Source organism: Tupaia chinensis, unplaced genomic scaffold (genome assembly GCF_000334495.1).
Source record: "Tupaia chinensis unplaced genomic scaffold, TupChi_1.0 Scaffold144326_1, whole genome shotgun sequence".
NCBI classification, from domain to species: domain Eukaryota; kingdom Metazoa; phylum Chordata; class Mammalia; order Scandentia; family Tupaiidae; genus Tupaia; species Tupaia belangeri.
Genome location: NW_006204184.1, coordinates 845,852 through 860,951, shown reverse-complemented (window position 1 = coordinate 860,951; position 15,100 = coordinate 845,852). Strand labels below are relative to the sequence as shown.

The 15,100-nt window shown below is 50.7% G+C and overlaps 1 protein-coding gene across 4 annotated transcripts; it reads left to right on the top strand.

The window, feature by feature from the left end:
- The first annotated feature begins 1,251 nt into the window (after positions 1-1,251).
- On the top strand, positions 1,252-14,874 carry ZNF275 (zinc finger protein 275). Of its 4 annotated transcripts, none has more exons than XM_006166692.3 (5): positions 1,252-1,396; positions 10,597-10,688; positions 11,085-11,157; positions 11,832-11,894; positions 12,209-14,874. In XM_006166692.3, exons 1-5 carry the CDS (start codon positions 1,372-1,374, stop codon positions 13,369-13,371), a joined length of 1,416 nt encoding a protein of 471 aa, XP_006166754.2. In that variant the 5' UTR covers positions 1,252-1,371; the 3' UTR covers positions 13,372-14,874. The 4 variants fall into 4 exon arrangements, with proteins under 4 accessions (XP_006166754.2, XP_014438961.1, XP_006166752.1 ...); XM_014583475.2 differs by having other exon boundaries at positions 11,793-11,894; XM_006166690.3 differs by lacking the exon at positions 10,597-10,688 and having other exon boundaries at positions 11,788-11,894.
- Positions 14,875-15,100: the final 226 nt, after the last annotated feature.

Genomic DNA, 15,100 nt, shown 5'->3' with positions numbered 1-15,100 from the left:
CCTGCTGCCCAAAGCCGGTTGACCCTTTCAGACACCTCCCCCCATCTCTGGCCCTCTTCCCGGAGGTCCCACCCTGTTCCAGCTGACGCCCTCCAGCCAGCCTTGCCCTAGCTGGGCTGCAGCCCCTCCAGTCTTCTTGGTCAGTGAAACATTTCCTCATCAACCTCAGCCCGACATTTTCCTTCACAGAGGATTTCAGCTGGGCTTGCTGGAACAGCACCTCCCCTGGGCACTGATGCTGCCGCACCCCCCCCCACACACATACACACACACACACATTGGACCGTCAAGGAGAAGAAGCTTGCACAGTGTCCTGTGCGGTCCAGTGCTCCAGGACATTCCCCAACCACAGTAGGGGACCTGCTTTTAGAACCCAGATGCCTGCTGATGAGGGGTACCTTAGAAAATCTGCCAGGCAGTGGGAGCTCTGTTCCCAGGATTTGACCATCAACACCAACCCAGTGCGTGGGCTTCCCTGTCAGAAGGCTCCTGAGCTGGAATCCTGACCAGAGAGAGTGGAATCAGAAACCTGCAGACTCTCCACTGGCCTCGGCAGCTCTGTGTTAGAGCCTCCTGGGCTGCCCGTTGAGAATGCAGACCCCTTGGCTCCACCCAGAGCTGCTCCTCTGCCACTTGAGTTCTTAATGAGTTCCAAACCAGGTTTCTAACCCAGTGCTCCAGCCCTCATCGTAATCTGCTGGGTCCCTCAGGGCTCGCATGGCACCCTACCCCATTGTCAATGTAGGGCCTTTTCTGTCCAGGCGCTGTAGCCTCAACAAAGCTACACTTACAGCTTATGTTGATTTTCAGTACAATGCGCCTTCTTGGGAAATGGGAACATAAACCTTTCCTCATTGAAGTACAACAAACACTACACAGCCCCTTCTGGTCTACCTTCTGGCTTTTTATAGAACAGAGAGAGACAGGTGCCCAGGCAAAGTGAGAGAGGAAACAGATGCCTTCTCACCCACGCACACAGAAAAAGACACACACAGACACAAATACCCAGTGAGACTCCCTCTCTTTTGGCCCTTTAGGGTTCTGCCTCCTCGAGTAGCAGCCTGCTGCCCCAGTCCAGGGTGGACCCCGATGAGAGCTCACCTGACCCAGTAGGTCGGGGAGCTCGAACCAGCAGGTCGGGAACCTCGAAGGCCAGCAGTGGCTGCAGCCCGGGCTTTTGGTTTGGCAGTGGCACTGGGACCTTGCAGTGTATGCTCAATGTCGCAGCCTGCTCTCCAGCCAAGCACTCGCTGCACAGAGGGACAGGTTCCTAGAAGGCGCACATGAGCCTATTCTGTTTACCGGACTTATTTCAATCCAACAGGTGAGACCTTAGCTGCTGGACCTGTTGCTCAGAATTGCAGAGACACAATGAGTCATCCTTGGGAGTCTCGGGGTAAGTCCCGGTATCTGCAGACCTTGCCCACTGGCCTTAAAGCTGGCTGTGGCATTGGAGACCCTCTGGGTGGAGACAAAGATGGGGGAGTATGGTTTCCATCCCAGATCATTTCTGTGTTCACATACGCCAATGCTCCTGAGCCAGCTCTACCCAGAGACAGTTCTCTTAATCGAAACGACAAAACTCGGAAAAGAAGAGATACCCTGTAGGGAGACTTGGGATCTGAGTGAGCATTGACGGGAGAGGGGGCTGAAAGCACCCATGTCAGTAGCTATAGTTTATAGTTACCTATAAAGACACCCTTCAGGACATTTTCGCTCTGGCCCAGACCTGAACAAAATAGCACAGGCCACCTGTTGGCATCTAGATAAACTCAGGTTTCAGAGCCTGAAGACGCTCTGCTACACATAACTTAGATGTCTGAGGGAGTTCAGTTGTTTTTGTCAACTTGGAAGCTTCTGGAAGCTGCCAGATGAGTAAAATCTAGGTGGCCTTGCTGCCTCTCCCCTGCCCCCTCTGCCCAGGGAATGTTGGCACCTGACTGAGGAGGTGCTTGGCTATCTGTGTGAGGTTATCACTTCCCCACTGATCTTTTTGGCTCAAAAGTCACCTTTACCAGTAGCCACATATCCTCAGGGGCCTCCTAAGGCCAAAGGTGACCAGCAGTCACCTATTTATTCATCACTTTTTTGTGACGGGGGTTGGGTTTTGCCTATGTTGACTTCAGCTCTTAATTTCTGTTCTTTCTGGTCAAAGTGAAATGATTATTTGGGGTCTCTTAATGTGTTCGATACCATGTGCTAAATTTTGTTTAAATCAGTTTGTTTAAATTTACATTGTGACTGGGCCAGTGATGGTATGGTGGTTAGGGTGGCTGGATCCTACCTGGCCAACTGTGCAGTTCAAGTTGTGGACCTGGTGCTTGGTGGAACATGCTAGGTCTGTGCATGTGTGTGTCCACTCAGAGTCTCGGGAGAAGAGGGGATCGTGATGTGGCTATATCCCCTGGGGGAGGGGTGCACTCTCATTCTCTCTCTGTTTCTGTCTCTGGCAAGCGTACATGCACTATAGCAAAATTTAAAGAACTTAAGAAAAGCACTGTACGCTGTGCCCTAAAGCACGAAGTAGCAAGGGTTTACTTGCCTCGTGAGCTGCCATTTTTTCCATTTGTCAGGCAGTGGGTTCGCACTGGCATCATGACTTTCCATGCATTCTGGCAGCAGATGTTGCTAAGCAGCTGCAGTGAACTCGACACTCAGCTAGGTCCGGTGTGGACCTGCCATCGACCTCGATGGGCCTTTGCTCTCTGGAGTTCGTGGTCTTTAGCTTCAGATCCCACTTAGAGAAGGAGAGCTTGATTTACCCATAATACTTTCACAAGCTCCCATTTTCCAGTTGCACATGGGAGCGCACCTTACAAGCTTCGAGGTGTGGTTTCCCACCACGAATGAAAGTGCCTCACGTTCAAGGTCAGCATTACCCTCTGTGTCCATTAGGTGCCTTCGATGGTTTTCACTTTCGACCTGGAATTACTTTGATCTTGATCCCCAAGATCCACTTTTGGAAGGCAGTGGACACTGCCTGTGTCATTTTTGCCTCCGCATCAGCTTCTCTTCCAGAAGGATTCCACCATTTTAGAGTAGAACAGTTGCGCCACCTGTTTTCCAGGGCTGGAGATTCATGTATATTATCTTCTTTTTAATGATCTTCCTTCTTTTCTCCTGAAGCATTTTTACCTGATATACTTGGCCAATTATGTTAATTTAGCTTCCTTTCATTAAAGCAGAGCCTGGTCTCTTCCTCCCACTTCTATGAGCACCTTGTGCGTGATCTCACTGTGCCCTCAGTCTCTGTCACTGTGGGCGGTGATTACATAGCCACTGAGGGCTGCTGCACTCTCAGGCTAAGTCCCCTGGGTAAGCTAGGACAAGGGCCACTTGATGACTACACAGGAAAAGATAATTAACTATTCATTTGGGGGTTGTAGCTCTGGGATTTCTACAGTTAATCATGCCTATTTAGTAAAAACACTTTGGTGGGATTTGCTCAAGTAAATGAAATACTTCAGGAGGATTTGCTCGATTAAATGTGGCCATCTGGGAAGAACTCGGAGAGAGAGATTGAGGGAGAGGGGACGATGTGCTTATGTACAGTGCAGAGGTCAGCAATGGCATGGTGATGGGATGGGGTAAAGGTGACCTCCAAGCACCCACATATACCACCAGGCTTACATGATGCTCACTTCAGCCGCCTTCCAGACACAGCCGGGCAGAACAGCGTTGCAGGCCCTTTCTCTCTTCTCTGGTATAGTCGGAAAAGTCTCAGAGCTCGGGTGCTAGACCTTGAGCAAGATGCTCAACATTTTAGATGTACGGTTTCCTTCTCTGTAAGATGGCTACTATGATCCATTTAAATCATGCGAGGGGAGACACACCGCCCAACCATGTAGTGAGTGTCTGTGGATGGGATTTGCCCCCCCCCAACACATATTGATTCAGTCACCTCACATCATGTGCCCATTCGATGCCAGGAACTGCTGCAGACACCAGGGACTTGGGTGTGAGCGTAAAGAGAAAGTCAGGTAAGAACAAGCAGTTTCATAGGATAGCTTTTTGTTTGTTTGTTTTTAAGATTTTTTGCTATAGGGCCTATGTGCTTGTCAGAGAGAGACAGGGAAAAGGAAAGTGAGAAATAACCTCCCCCCCTCCTATGCAGGGGGATGGCCATGCTGTAATCCCTTCTTCTCTATTCTCCTGGGATTTGGGGCATACATGCACACATATCCATCATGGTTTTCAAGCCACCAGGTCCAGGACTTGAACCATGGTCAGCCATGTGGGAGTCCAGCAGCTTAACCACTGTGTCACCTGCTAGCCCCCAGAGGATAGTTTTTAATTGGCAAAAGTGTTTCATGGAGACCGTGATGGGGCTGGAGAGTGAAGACACCTGGAAGAGGTAACACTGCAGTCAAGACCTAAATTCTTAAAAGGAGCCGCCTATGATGTGCTGGTTGATGGTATCCTCAGCAGGCTCAGAGGCCTTGGAGGCCATGCTGGGACTGCCTGGGACTGAACAAAGGCCATTGTGTCTATATTGATGAGGTGTGGGGGCAGGACATGGGAGCAGGGGGCTGCCCAGTGATTTGTAGGGGGCTGCAAATGTCTTCGGTCTCTGGCCTGATAGCTGCGAGAAGAGGTCTCAGACAGGTCATCTTTCTCAGAAGGTTTGGATATGATGTCCCTTTCCATGCCACTCAGCCGCAGTGTCAAGTGGAAGTGAATTTTTAAAATGGAGTAGTATAAGGAATTCATTTTGTGGCCAGTTCATTTTGTGCTTGAAGCCATAGTCAAAGCAGACCTTGAAAGTACGTGGGAAGCATCCACTGAGCAGAGAGGCCCCGCCTAGGTGAAGCTAGGACACAGAGAATGTGGCTCCTGAGTACCTAGGGATTGACTCACCCAGGGGACGTCCTGTGCCAGGCAGCCAGCCAAAGCGGTAAGTGGGCTGCTGGGGACTTTGGGGTTAAACGAGGCCTTCCGCCTATACCCATCCGCAGCACTGATAGCTGGGGGGGCAGATCCCAAGAAGTCCAGCCCCATGGTTCTGTCCCTAGGCTTTCTGTCCTTGCCCTTGGGGAACTGCCCACAGGTCCCAGCCGGCCTACTCCCCTGTGCCCTATGGGCGTCTCAGGGTATGGATCATCTGCGCCAACCCCAGGGGCTGCTCCCACGGCTTCCTTGGCCTCAGCCCTTGTCCCTCTGAGTGCTGAATGTCTTTCTTATCCAGACTTCAGTACCATCTTTTTAAATTGTTGCTCTCTTGCGATAATAATGAAGTTCAGCTTGGTGACAAAAAATCTGCACACTACGGAAGCAGAAAGCAGACCTTCCTAGACCTTGCCCCCACCCTGCATGGTCTCACGCTGAAGTGCAACTGTGCTTGTCCCAGCTACAAGTCACTTTCTGCTCTGTCTCCTAAAGTGCAGATATGTACTGCACCATCTTCTCCCTTCCCTTCTTTTTTTTTTTTTTGGAGAGATTTTCACTGTAGGGCGCGTGCACTCGCCCGACAGACAGAGAGAGACATAGAGACAGAAAGCGAGAAATCACCCCCCAGGGGGGATGGTCACGCCGCAATCCCTTCTCCTCCATTCTCCTCTCGGGATCTTGGGCACGCACGCACACGTGCCCGGCGTGAGTTTTAAGCCACCGGGTCTGGGACACGAACCGCGGTCGACTACGTGGGAATCCAGCGACATAGCCATTACGCCAACTGCTGGTTCCCTCCCTTCCCTTCTGTCTTTGGGTTTTCGATCAGGAGTTATCCTGCCTACCAGTTTCTTCTATGAAGGATTAACAGGAGTGTTTTAAGTTTATTTGTTTTACTCATGAGAGGGTGTGCACACGTGCACACAGGAGTGAAAGTGAATGAGAGATAATCACCCTCAGCAAGGTCTCTCAGCATGCTGTGACTCCCTGTCTTCAGTTCCTCAGGATCTTGGGCACCCACACACACACCAATAGGCCGACCTGGAGATCAAGGCCCTGTCAGTCACGTGGAGTGTCAGCACTGCAGTTCATTTTGCTGGGCCTGATTCCCAATCTGTAATCCACTGCACGACATCCTATGTTGGCCACCTGTTGAGTCTGCATTTGAACTTACCGGGTTTCCTCCTGCTCAGAGTTCTAGGACTCTTCAGTGGTAGTTCTAGAGCTCTGAACCACAGTTGCTATTCACCCTCTCCCCTTGTTTTTCTGACATTGGGGCTATCTCCCTGCCAACTGTAGTATATTGTTTTCCATCCTTGTACTTTTTTAAAAATTATTTGTTTTATTCATTGGTTCATTTATTTTTTTAATTTGACCAGAGAAGACAGAGAGAGAGAGAGAGAGAAAGAAAGAAAGCTGCCAGGTCCAGGACTCGAACCGCAGTCAGCCATGTGAGAGTGTCCAGTGCCTTAACTACCACATCACCTGCTGGTCCCCATCCTGTACTTTTAACCAACCTGTATCTTTACACTTTCTAGTACATAGCATATAGTTGTGTCTTGTTTTTTTGTTTTGTTTTGTTTTGTTTTTTTAATACATCCTGAAAAGCTACGACTTTTTTTTTTTTGGAGAGATTTTCACTGTAGGGCGCGTGCGCTCGCCAGACAGACAGAGAGAGACATAGAGACAGAAAGCGAGAAATCACCCCCCGGGGGGGATGGTCACGCTGCAATCCCTTCTCCTCCATTCTCCTCTCGGGATCTTGGGCACGCACGCACACGCGCCCGGCGTGAGTTTTAAGCCACCGGGTCCAGGACACGAACCACGGTCGACTATGTGGGAGTCCAGCGACATAGCCATTATGCTAACTGCTGGTTCCCCAAGCTACGACTTTTGATTAGATTGTTTAGTTCATTTAACTTAATCATCTATGTGACTGGGCTTATGTTTGTCATCTTGCTATTTCTTCCTATTTGTTCTACCTGTTGTTTTTGCCTTTTTTTTAAAACAAACAAACAAACAAAACCTTTGTCGTTTTGAATTATTTTTTGGCTTATTAACTTGCATCACAGAGGGCCAGCAGATGGCGCAGAGGTCAAGGTGGCTGGGTCCCACATGGCTGACTGCGCAGTTTGTGTCCCAGACTCAGTGGTTTAATAAACTTGCTGGGCATGTGTGTGTGCATGCCCAAAATCCTGATAAGAGGTGGGATTGGAGGAGAAAAGATTGTAACTGTGGCATGGCCATCCCCCATGGGATGCTTTCTCGCTCTCTCTCTCTCTCTGCCTCTCTGCAGTGAATGCATGCACCCTGTAGCAAACAAAAAGAAAACAACAACAAAAAAAAACATGCATCAGAGACTTGAAGGGCCTACCAAAGCACAGGGGGTGGGGAGCAGCAGGCAGCTTAGTGGTTAAGATACTAGACTCCCACATGGCCAACCATGGTTTCAGTCCTGGACCCGGTGTCCTGAAACTCATACTGTGCACTACTGTGTGCATGCCCAAACTCCTGAGAAGAGAATGGAGGAGATGGGATTGTGACGTGGCCATCCTCCGGGGGGTGGGGGTGGGGGGTAATTTCTCCCCTTCATTCTCTCTCTGTCTCTCCAGCAAGTACACACATCCTACAGCAAAAATCTGTCTAAAAAACATGAGGGGAGTAAAGGTGTTTTATACCTTAGATTTTTTATTCCTGCTAGTCTTCTTGCCTTCGTGTAGATCCAAGTCTTTAATTTCATTTGCCTTCCACCTGAAAAATCTCCTGCACCATCTCTCTCTTTTTTTGTTGTAATGAAATTCTTGTTGATTGTCAGAGGGCATGTGTGCTCATTAAAGACAGAGAGGGAGAAAATGCCACCCCCATTTGGGGCATGGTCATTCCACAATCCCTCCACCGTCAGAGTCTTGAGCATACACGTGTGCCTGACATGTTTTTCAAGCCACAGGGGCCAGGATTTGAACGTATTGGGTCATGCAGGATCCAGCTCCCTATGCACTACAGGGCCAGCCCCCCTTTAGTATTTCTTCTAGTGCAGATCTGATGGTGACAGATTCTTTCAGCTTTTGTCTGATAAAGTTTTATTTTGCCTTTATTTATCTATCTATCTATCTATCTATCTATCTATTTATTTATTTATTTTGGAGGGTTTTTGCTATAGGGCATGTGCGCTTGCCAGAAAGACAGAGAAACAGAGAGAAAGTGAAAAAATAACCCCCCGGGAGGATGGCCATGCCACAATCCCTTCTCCTCTTGGGATCTTGGGCATGCACGCACACGTGCCCGGTGTGAGTTTAATCCACCGGTCCCAGGACTTGAACTGCAGTCGACTACATGGGAGTCCAGCAACATAGCCATTGTGCCCACTGCTGGTCCCATATTTTGCCTTTATGTTTGAAGAGTATTTTTCTGATAGAATTCTAGGTTGACAGTGTTTTGTTTTGCTTTTGCTTTTAGCACTTTAAAAATGTCAGTCGGTTGTTTTCTGGCTTTCCTGTTTTCTGATAAGGAGTCAGCAACTATTCTTATCTTTGCTCCTGTGTGCACAGCATCATTCCTCTCCTCTGGCTACTTTAAGCTTTTCTCCTTATCAAGGTTTTCAGCAATTTGACTCTGGCACAGCTTTCTATGCCTTGCTATGGGTTTATTGGGCTACTCGGATCTGTGAGTTGATGGTTTTCTCCAAATCTGGAGACATTTACAGCCATTGTTTCTTCAACTATATTTCTTGTCACTGAGAAACTATAAAAGCTGTTTTTCTCTCTGGTTCATTTACAAGATTCCATTGTTGTGTCTTGAAATTCACTCAGTTTTTGGTTATATTTTGCAGTTTCTGAATTGTTGTTGCTCTCCTATCTGCTGGTGCTTTACACATCACAGCTCTCACCTCTAGAAGTTCCACTTGTCCTTATTCTATCTTCTATTCCTCTTACTATGCTCTTGTTTTCTTTCAGTACTTATACATAGTTTAAGTGGCTGTTGTCCCCATCTGTAAGTTCTATCAGTCATTTCTGCGTGTCTCTCTTGACTGGTTGTCCTGCTTGCCTAGGTCACATTCTTGTGCTTGCTGGCATTTCAGTAGTATTTGACTGGCTGTTGAACACTGTCAAGGTTATGTTGTTGAGGGTCCAAAGTCTGGCAGGTTGTTATTTGTGGATCAGTTCTGTCCCTTGAGTCCTATTTGTAAACATTTTGAGAATGGATCTCATGTGGCTTTGGCTCTGGGGACAGGTCAGCCCTACTGCTAAGGCAAGACCCCTTCTGGATTCCCTGCTAAGGGTCGCAAGTGATCCCAGAGGGCTCTCTATGCTGGTCAGACTGTGATCAGCTCCCTACTTTCATGTGTCCTGGAGTCATTTGGCTCCCGGTGTCTTACCAATCATCTCTCCTCGGCCTTTTGGAGTTCCACTCTATGTGTGCGTGGCTGAGTGGTCAGCAGGGACTCAGCGGAGCCTTGTCCAGGTTCACTGAAGTGCTCTCTCCTCTATTGCTCCCTGCTTTGGGGAACCCTGCAGTGCAACTTGCAGCTGCCTCAGCACCCTAAGTGCTGCTCTGTGTCCCCTCAACTTGTGAAGCCACTAAACCCTGTGTGATTTCCCCTCCCCTATATGCTCTCTAGCGAGGTTGTCCCAGGTGGAGAGCCGGGGTGATGGCAGGGCTCACCTCATTTCGGCCCCTTTTCTCAAGCATTGTGATCCCACGTGTTTGCTGTTCATTGTCTAAAAACTCTTCTTTATGTCTTTTCTTGGGTTTTCTGTTTCTTTATAGCAGGATTTGAAATCCTTGTTACTCTGTTGTGGCTGTAAGTGGACGTTTTCACTGCCCTTTTCAACAGAACATCTTGAATTTTATGCTAAAGTCTCTAAATATCTGGGTTTGTAGTCCTGGATCTGGTGCAAGATGCTTCCTTTTCATTCACTTATGAGTGGGGTACAATCAAACTGGTGTCCCAACAGGAACAGTGTAGCCGTTCCTCTGAGCTCACGAGAATGGGAGGCCCACACACAGCCACGAGGAGTAGGTTCTTAGATCATTTCCCGTATCTTGCAGTTTGGAAGAAAAAGGTAACTTGTGCATATTATTCAGCTCTTCTGTTTAAGCCACTAGGTGTCTAAAGACCTGTCCCTTGAGGCTCATCTTCCCAGCCACTTTGTTCACCTTTCCATCGTGTGTGCCCCCGCCCTGCCCTTACCTGGCCACTGTTCCAGGGCGGTGTTTTTCTGTTGCCTCTCTTCCCTGCAGCAGCTGGAGCCAGGTTTTAGTGCCTCTCCACCATTGGGAGGGATCTCTCATGTCCTAGCTGTTTTTTTCTGATAGTCCCTTTGGGGTGCTTCATTCTTGTGTAGCCCAAGCCTTGACCCTCTGAGACTGGCTGTACAAAGGCCTACAGGCAGCCGGTGTGTGAGAGTCAGCCACCCACCATTGGCTCTCAGTCTCGTATCTGTCTTCTGGTTATGCCTGGCCTGACCTGTGTTTGTCTTGCCTTGGCTCTCACTGGCCCACCTTCGCTAACTCTGCCAGTCCCTTTTCCTCACTGTTTGGAGTGTGTGTTCTCAGGCATCCCATCCCTAGGCTCTGGCTTGTCACTGAGCCAGAATGGAGCCAAGGCTTCAAGCTGCAGAAAAGGAAATATCCAGGATTATCTCAGGAGACCCAAAGACAACACTCTTGTCCTCACTCATGTTTTTTTTTTTTTATCACTATCCTTAGCTCCACCTGTTCCCCAAGGTCTTGTCCTTCCCCAGGACAGAGCCCCAGAAAACCAGGTTTTGGCAGGCGCTCCTGAGACGCCAGAGGGCCAGGTGAGCCACACTGCCTGCTGCCCTGCTTGGAACTCTGCCACTGCCCCTTGAGTTGAGCCTCAGCCTCTGGCTCAGCGTGATACACACGATGAGGCACGACCCTAGCTGCTGCCCTCCGCTTGTCTCTGGAGTCCGCCAAAGGACAGGTACCTGCTGGACTTACCATGCCTGTCAGACAGGCAGGGGATCTGAGCCACCATCTGGGAAAGGGACTGAACTGAGGTCCCCTGGCCTGTGCTCTGCTTCTCCCTCCAGGACGTCTCAGGCCTGTGGTTAGATCGCCGCATTAACACACACCCACTCTGGCCCTCACTCTTGCCCCTGGCATTACTGGTGCTGCCTTGACCTCATTCTGGAACAGGCAGAGAGACCGATCATCCCTGGGAATTCTTTCAGGTTGTGCCATCTGAAGATGTGGCGTGCTGCCTCACCAAAAGGGAGCAGTTGAGACAAGAGCCTGCCTCTATCGGTAAGGATGCCCCAGCCCTTCCCCAGATGTGCTATCTTCTCTCCCACAGCCTGGGCTGAGGAGACGCACAAAGTGCCTGCCACACTAGGTAGCTTGTTTAGAGTAGCATGGGCTCCCTCAACTCCTTGTGGTATAAAAGACCTCCTCAGTCTTTTATCGGGAGGGAAACAGGAACACACTTGCCACTGTAATTTGGAGTACTTTTTTGTATGCACGGATCTTACACATGTCATGGCCACTTGACTCAAGTGTGATGTCAGAGAGAGTTACCCATCAGGGGTCTATGTGGAAGGGTAGGTGAAGAGATGCGGGCAGTAGAGGAAGTCCCAGACCTGGAACAAGCATGCCACTCAGCATGTGGGCACAGAGAAAGAGGTGAGGCAGGCACAGGTCCTGGAGACACCACCTGGAACCCCCCACATACACTGGGCCCGGGACCTGCTCTCCCCCAGCTCCTGAAAGGAGCCAGTCCTTGGGAAATGCATGTGAGCTGAGTGAACAACTTGCCCAGGTCACAGTCAGCCTGGTCTTGGGGACCAAAATGGGTTCCCCTTCAAAGGTCTCACCTGGGCTTCCACCTTGCTGCCATCATCCCTGGCTGCTGCCATAACCCATCTTTTTTTCCATAAGTGCAGGAGTTCCTGTTTCAAGCCTTGCCATGATCTCTCGCCTAGCACAGGGCCAAGCACTGCTGACACCAGACCCATCCCTCAAGACAGACCCAGCTAAGCCCTCTGGTGAGTGAAAAAGGAACTTGGACCATGTGAGGTGCCTGGGGGGTGTCCAGCAGAGCTGTGGCAGGGCCCAGGTTAGGGTTGGGAGCCCAACTGGGCCTTTAGGGGTATGGCTGCTATCCCATCACAGAGAGGACCCCCCCCCAGGCCCACTTTGCTAGGGCTATTCAGCCTCAGGGCCCTGGGTCCCTGCCCTCTTGTGGCCCCAGCCCAGTGCACAGCAGAAATGTCAGGAGCACAAGGACTCTCTTGACAAGGGAGAGCACCTCCCTCTGCTCTCCTCTGGAGGCTGCAGCCTGTCCTGTTTGTCGTTTCAGAAAGCACCCCTGTGACCCAGCACGTGATGGGGGAAGACGCCCAGCCACAGGAGATGATGTCCAAGAGCTCCCCAAGGATGGGGGACCCTCGCCCTCAGGTCAAGCAGAATGGGGACTCAAAGGGGAGGGGAGGGAGCCCACAGGATCTGCCCATAGAGCATCACTTCGCATGTAAAGTATGTGGGGACACCTTCCGGCTTAAGGTCCTCTTGGTGCAGCACCAGAGGGTCCACAACCAGGAGAAGGGCTGGAGATGCAGCGACTGCGGAGAGGTCTTCAGGAGGGTGGCAGAGTTCAATGAGCACCGGAAGAGCCACATGGCAGCCGAGCCCCTGCCCGGCCCTAGCCGAACCCCAGAAGATGCGGCAGTGCCTCCTTTGAAGAGGGAGCAGACGGAGCGGGAGGCGAAGCCGTTCGAGTGCAAGGAGTGCGGGAAGAGGTTCAAGAAGAACGCGGGGCTCAGCCAGCACCTGCGTGTGCACAGCCGGGAGAAGCCCTTCGCCTGCGCGGAATGCGGGCGCGCCTTCAAGGTAGGCAGCCACCTCTTCCGGCACCAGAAGCTGCATGCCCCAGAGAAGCCCTTGGCCTGCAAGCCCTGTGGCAGGGACTTCCTAGACCGCCAGGAGCTGTTTAAGCACCAGCGTGTGCACACAGGCCACCTGCCCTTCGACTGCGATGACTGCGGCAAGTCATTCCGCGGTGTTAGCGGCCTGGCGGAGCACCAGCGCATCCACAGCGGCACCAAGCCATTCGGGTGCGTGCACTGCGGCAAGCTCTTCCGCCGAAGCTCTGAGCTCACCAAGCACCGGCGCATCCATACTGGCGAGAAGCCCTATGCGTGCGGCCAATGTGGCAAGGCCTTCCGCCAGAGCTCCAGCCTGCTGGAGCACGCACGCATCCACAGTGGTGAGCGGCCCTATGCGTGCGGGGACTGCGCCAGGGCCTTCCGTGGGCCCTCCGACCTCATCAAGCACCGGCATATCCACAGTGGTCTGAAGCCCTACGAGTGTGACAAATGTGGCAAGTCCTTCCACCGCAGCTCGGGTCTGAGCCGCCACCGGCGCACCCACAGCGGGGCACGGTGCTGTGAATGCAGCCAGTGCGGCCGCATGTTCAAGAGGCGCTCGGGGCTCCAGAAGCACCAGCCTGCCCACCTCGAGTAGGGAGCCTGCGGCAGGAGACCATGGGCTTGGTAGCATCAGTTGTGCGCAAGGTGACACCCATTTCTACTGCCACCAGCAATTTCTAAGTGGACCTGTTTCTCTTTGCCCATCGAAAGCAGCTTTTCCCTCCCGTCTTCACCGAGTTGTAGTTTCACTAGCAGAAAGTTGCCTCAAGGTCCCTAAGCCCGCACACCTTGAATCAGAGAATGAGGAAAGAGCTGGTGAGGCCGGGAGGGGGCCTGGAGGGCCGCTGCTGGGAGCCCCTGCCTCATGGAAGCCAGCACACAGCTGCACTGTGCCCCCCTGACTTCCCAAGGCAGGATGGCCCCAGAGATTTTTGGCCTACTTGAATTTATAAAATTTTAGAGTTGTAAATAGAATGCTCAAATGTATTATAATATTTATTAATTTATTTATGCATACCTATTATAAATCACATATAGAATAATATATTTGTTCGGGAAGTGCCCCTTTTCACTATTCTCTTTCACGACATCATCTTACTCCAACTCCTGACTGTGTTTTGACCTCACTGTCTTCAGTACCATACCTTGGACTCATCACAGACTTTTCCTGTGCACCTGAGCTGTCACTCGTTCACACTGTGACAATCCCACCTTGAGGTTCTCGTGAGAAATTTCCTCCCAAGCCATAAAAGGATATTCACACAACACTAGGACACTTCTTCTTTGGTCTCTTGATTTTTCTTTGTTTTTTGTTTGTTAATTTATCCCATAAATCTACAACCTAACCACTTAAGGTGGTGCTTTTCTAAATGAAATGCACCATGGCTCTCTTCATGGCTCTTTTAAAGCATCTAAAACGTGTCACAGTGAGGTTGTATTCCCAGTACTAGTTATCAAATCTGGGCTACGTGTCTTTTGCATCCTTTTTTCTTAAACCAATCCAGCCTGGGGACCCTGTACATACTCAAAACTAGCATTGATTAGGGTCGTTTCAGGAAAATGGATCTTGTCCTCAAACAGCACTGTTTTGTTCGAAATAAAGTCGTCGAGAGAGCACCGCCTAGTGAGAGAAACATCTCAAGGACTCAAGGGAGGTGATGCCCCCCTGCCTGGGAACAGGAGCTTCTCCTCACACGAGGCCTACATGGTACTTCGCCAGCCCTCCGTTTCTGGTTCTCCAAGTCAGGGGCAATGGCAGTACCTACCTCTGAGGGCTGTCAGGAGGACCGCCAGTGTGCCTGCAGAGTGCTGGGCATGCTGGCCAGGCACGGAGGCCCGCTCTCGGTGAAGGTCACCTGCTGTTGGCATCTGTGACCCGTTAGTGCAGAACTGGGCACAAACCCTAGGCCTTCTGACCACCAGTCTCATCCTCTCGTACGCTGTGACTCAACTCTTTCCATTTTCTTGCATGCAAACTGGACACTCATCTCCCTTGACTAGTTATCAAGTTACCTTTGGATATATTGACTTTATAAACAGCTGTTCTTTCTATATTGATTGTGAGAGTCTCTTTTCCAATTTTATTCTTTGCTCTTTGTAACGGTCACCTACCTCTGAGGGCTGTCAGGAGGACCGCCAGTGTGCCTGCAGAGTGCTGGGCATGCTGGCCAGGCACGGAGGCCCGCTCTCGGTGAAGGTCACCTGCTGTTGGCATCTGTGACCCGTTAGTGCAGAACTGGGCACAAACCCTAGGCCTTCTGACCACCAGTCTCATCCTCTCGTACGCTGTGACTCAACTCTTTCCATTTTCTTGCATGCAAACT

Bases quoted from the DNA above. Each gene is read 5' to 3' on its own strand.
- ZNF275 (XM_014583475.2), top strand. From the start codon at position 1,372: ATGAGTCATCCTTGGGAGTCTCGGG. The intron at 10,689-11,084 runs GTGAGCCACACT...GAATTCTTTCAG, and splicing joins CTGAGACGCCAGAGGGCCAG to GTTGTGCCATCTGAAGATGT. The intron at 11,158-11,792 runs GTAAGGATGCCC...CCATAAGTGCAG, and splicing joins ACAAGAGCCTGCCTCTATCG to GAGTTCCTGTTTCAAGCCTT.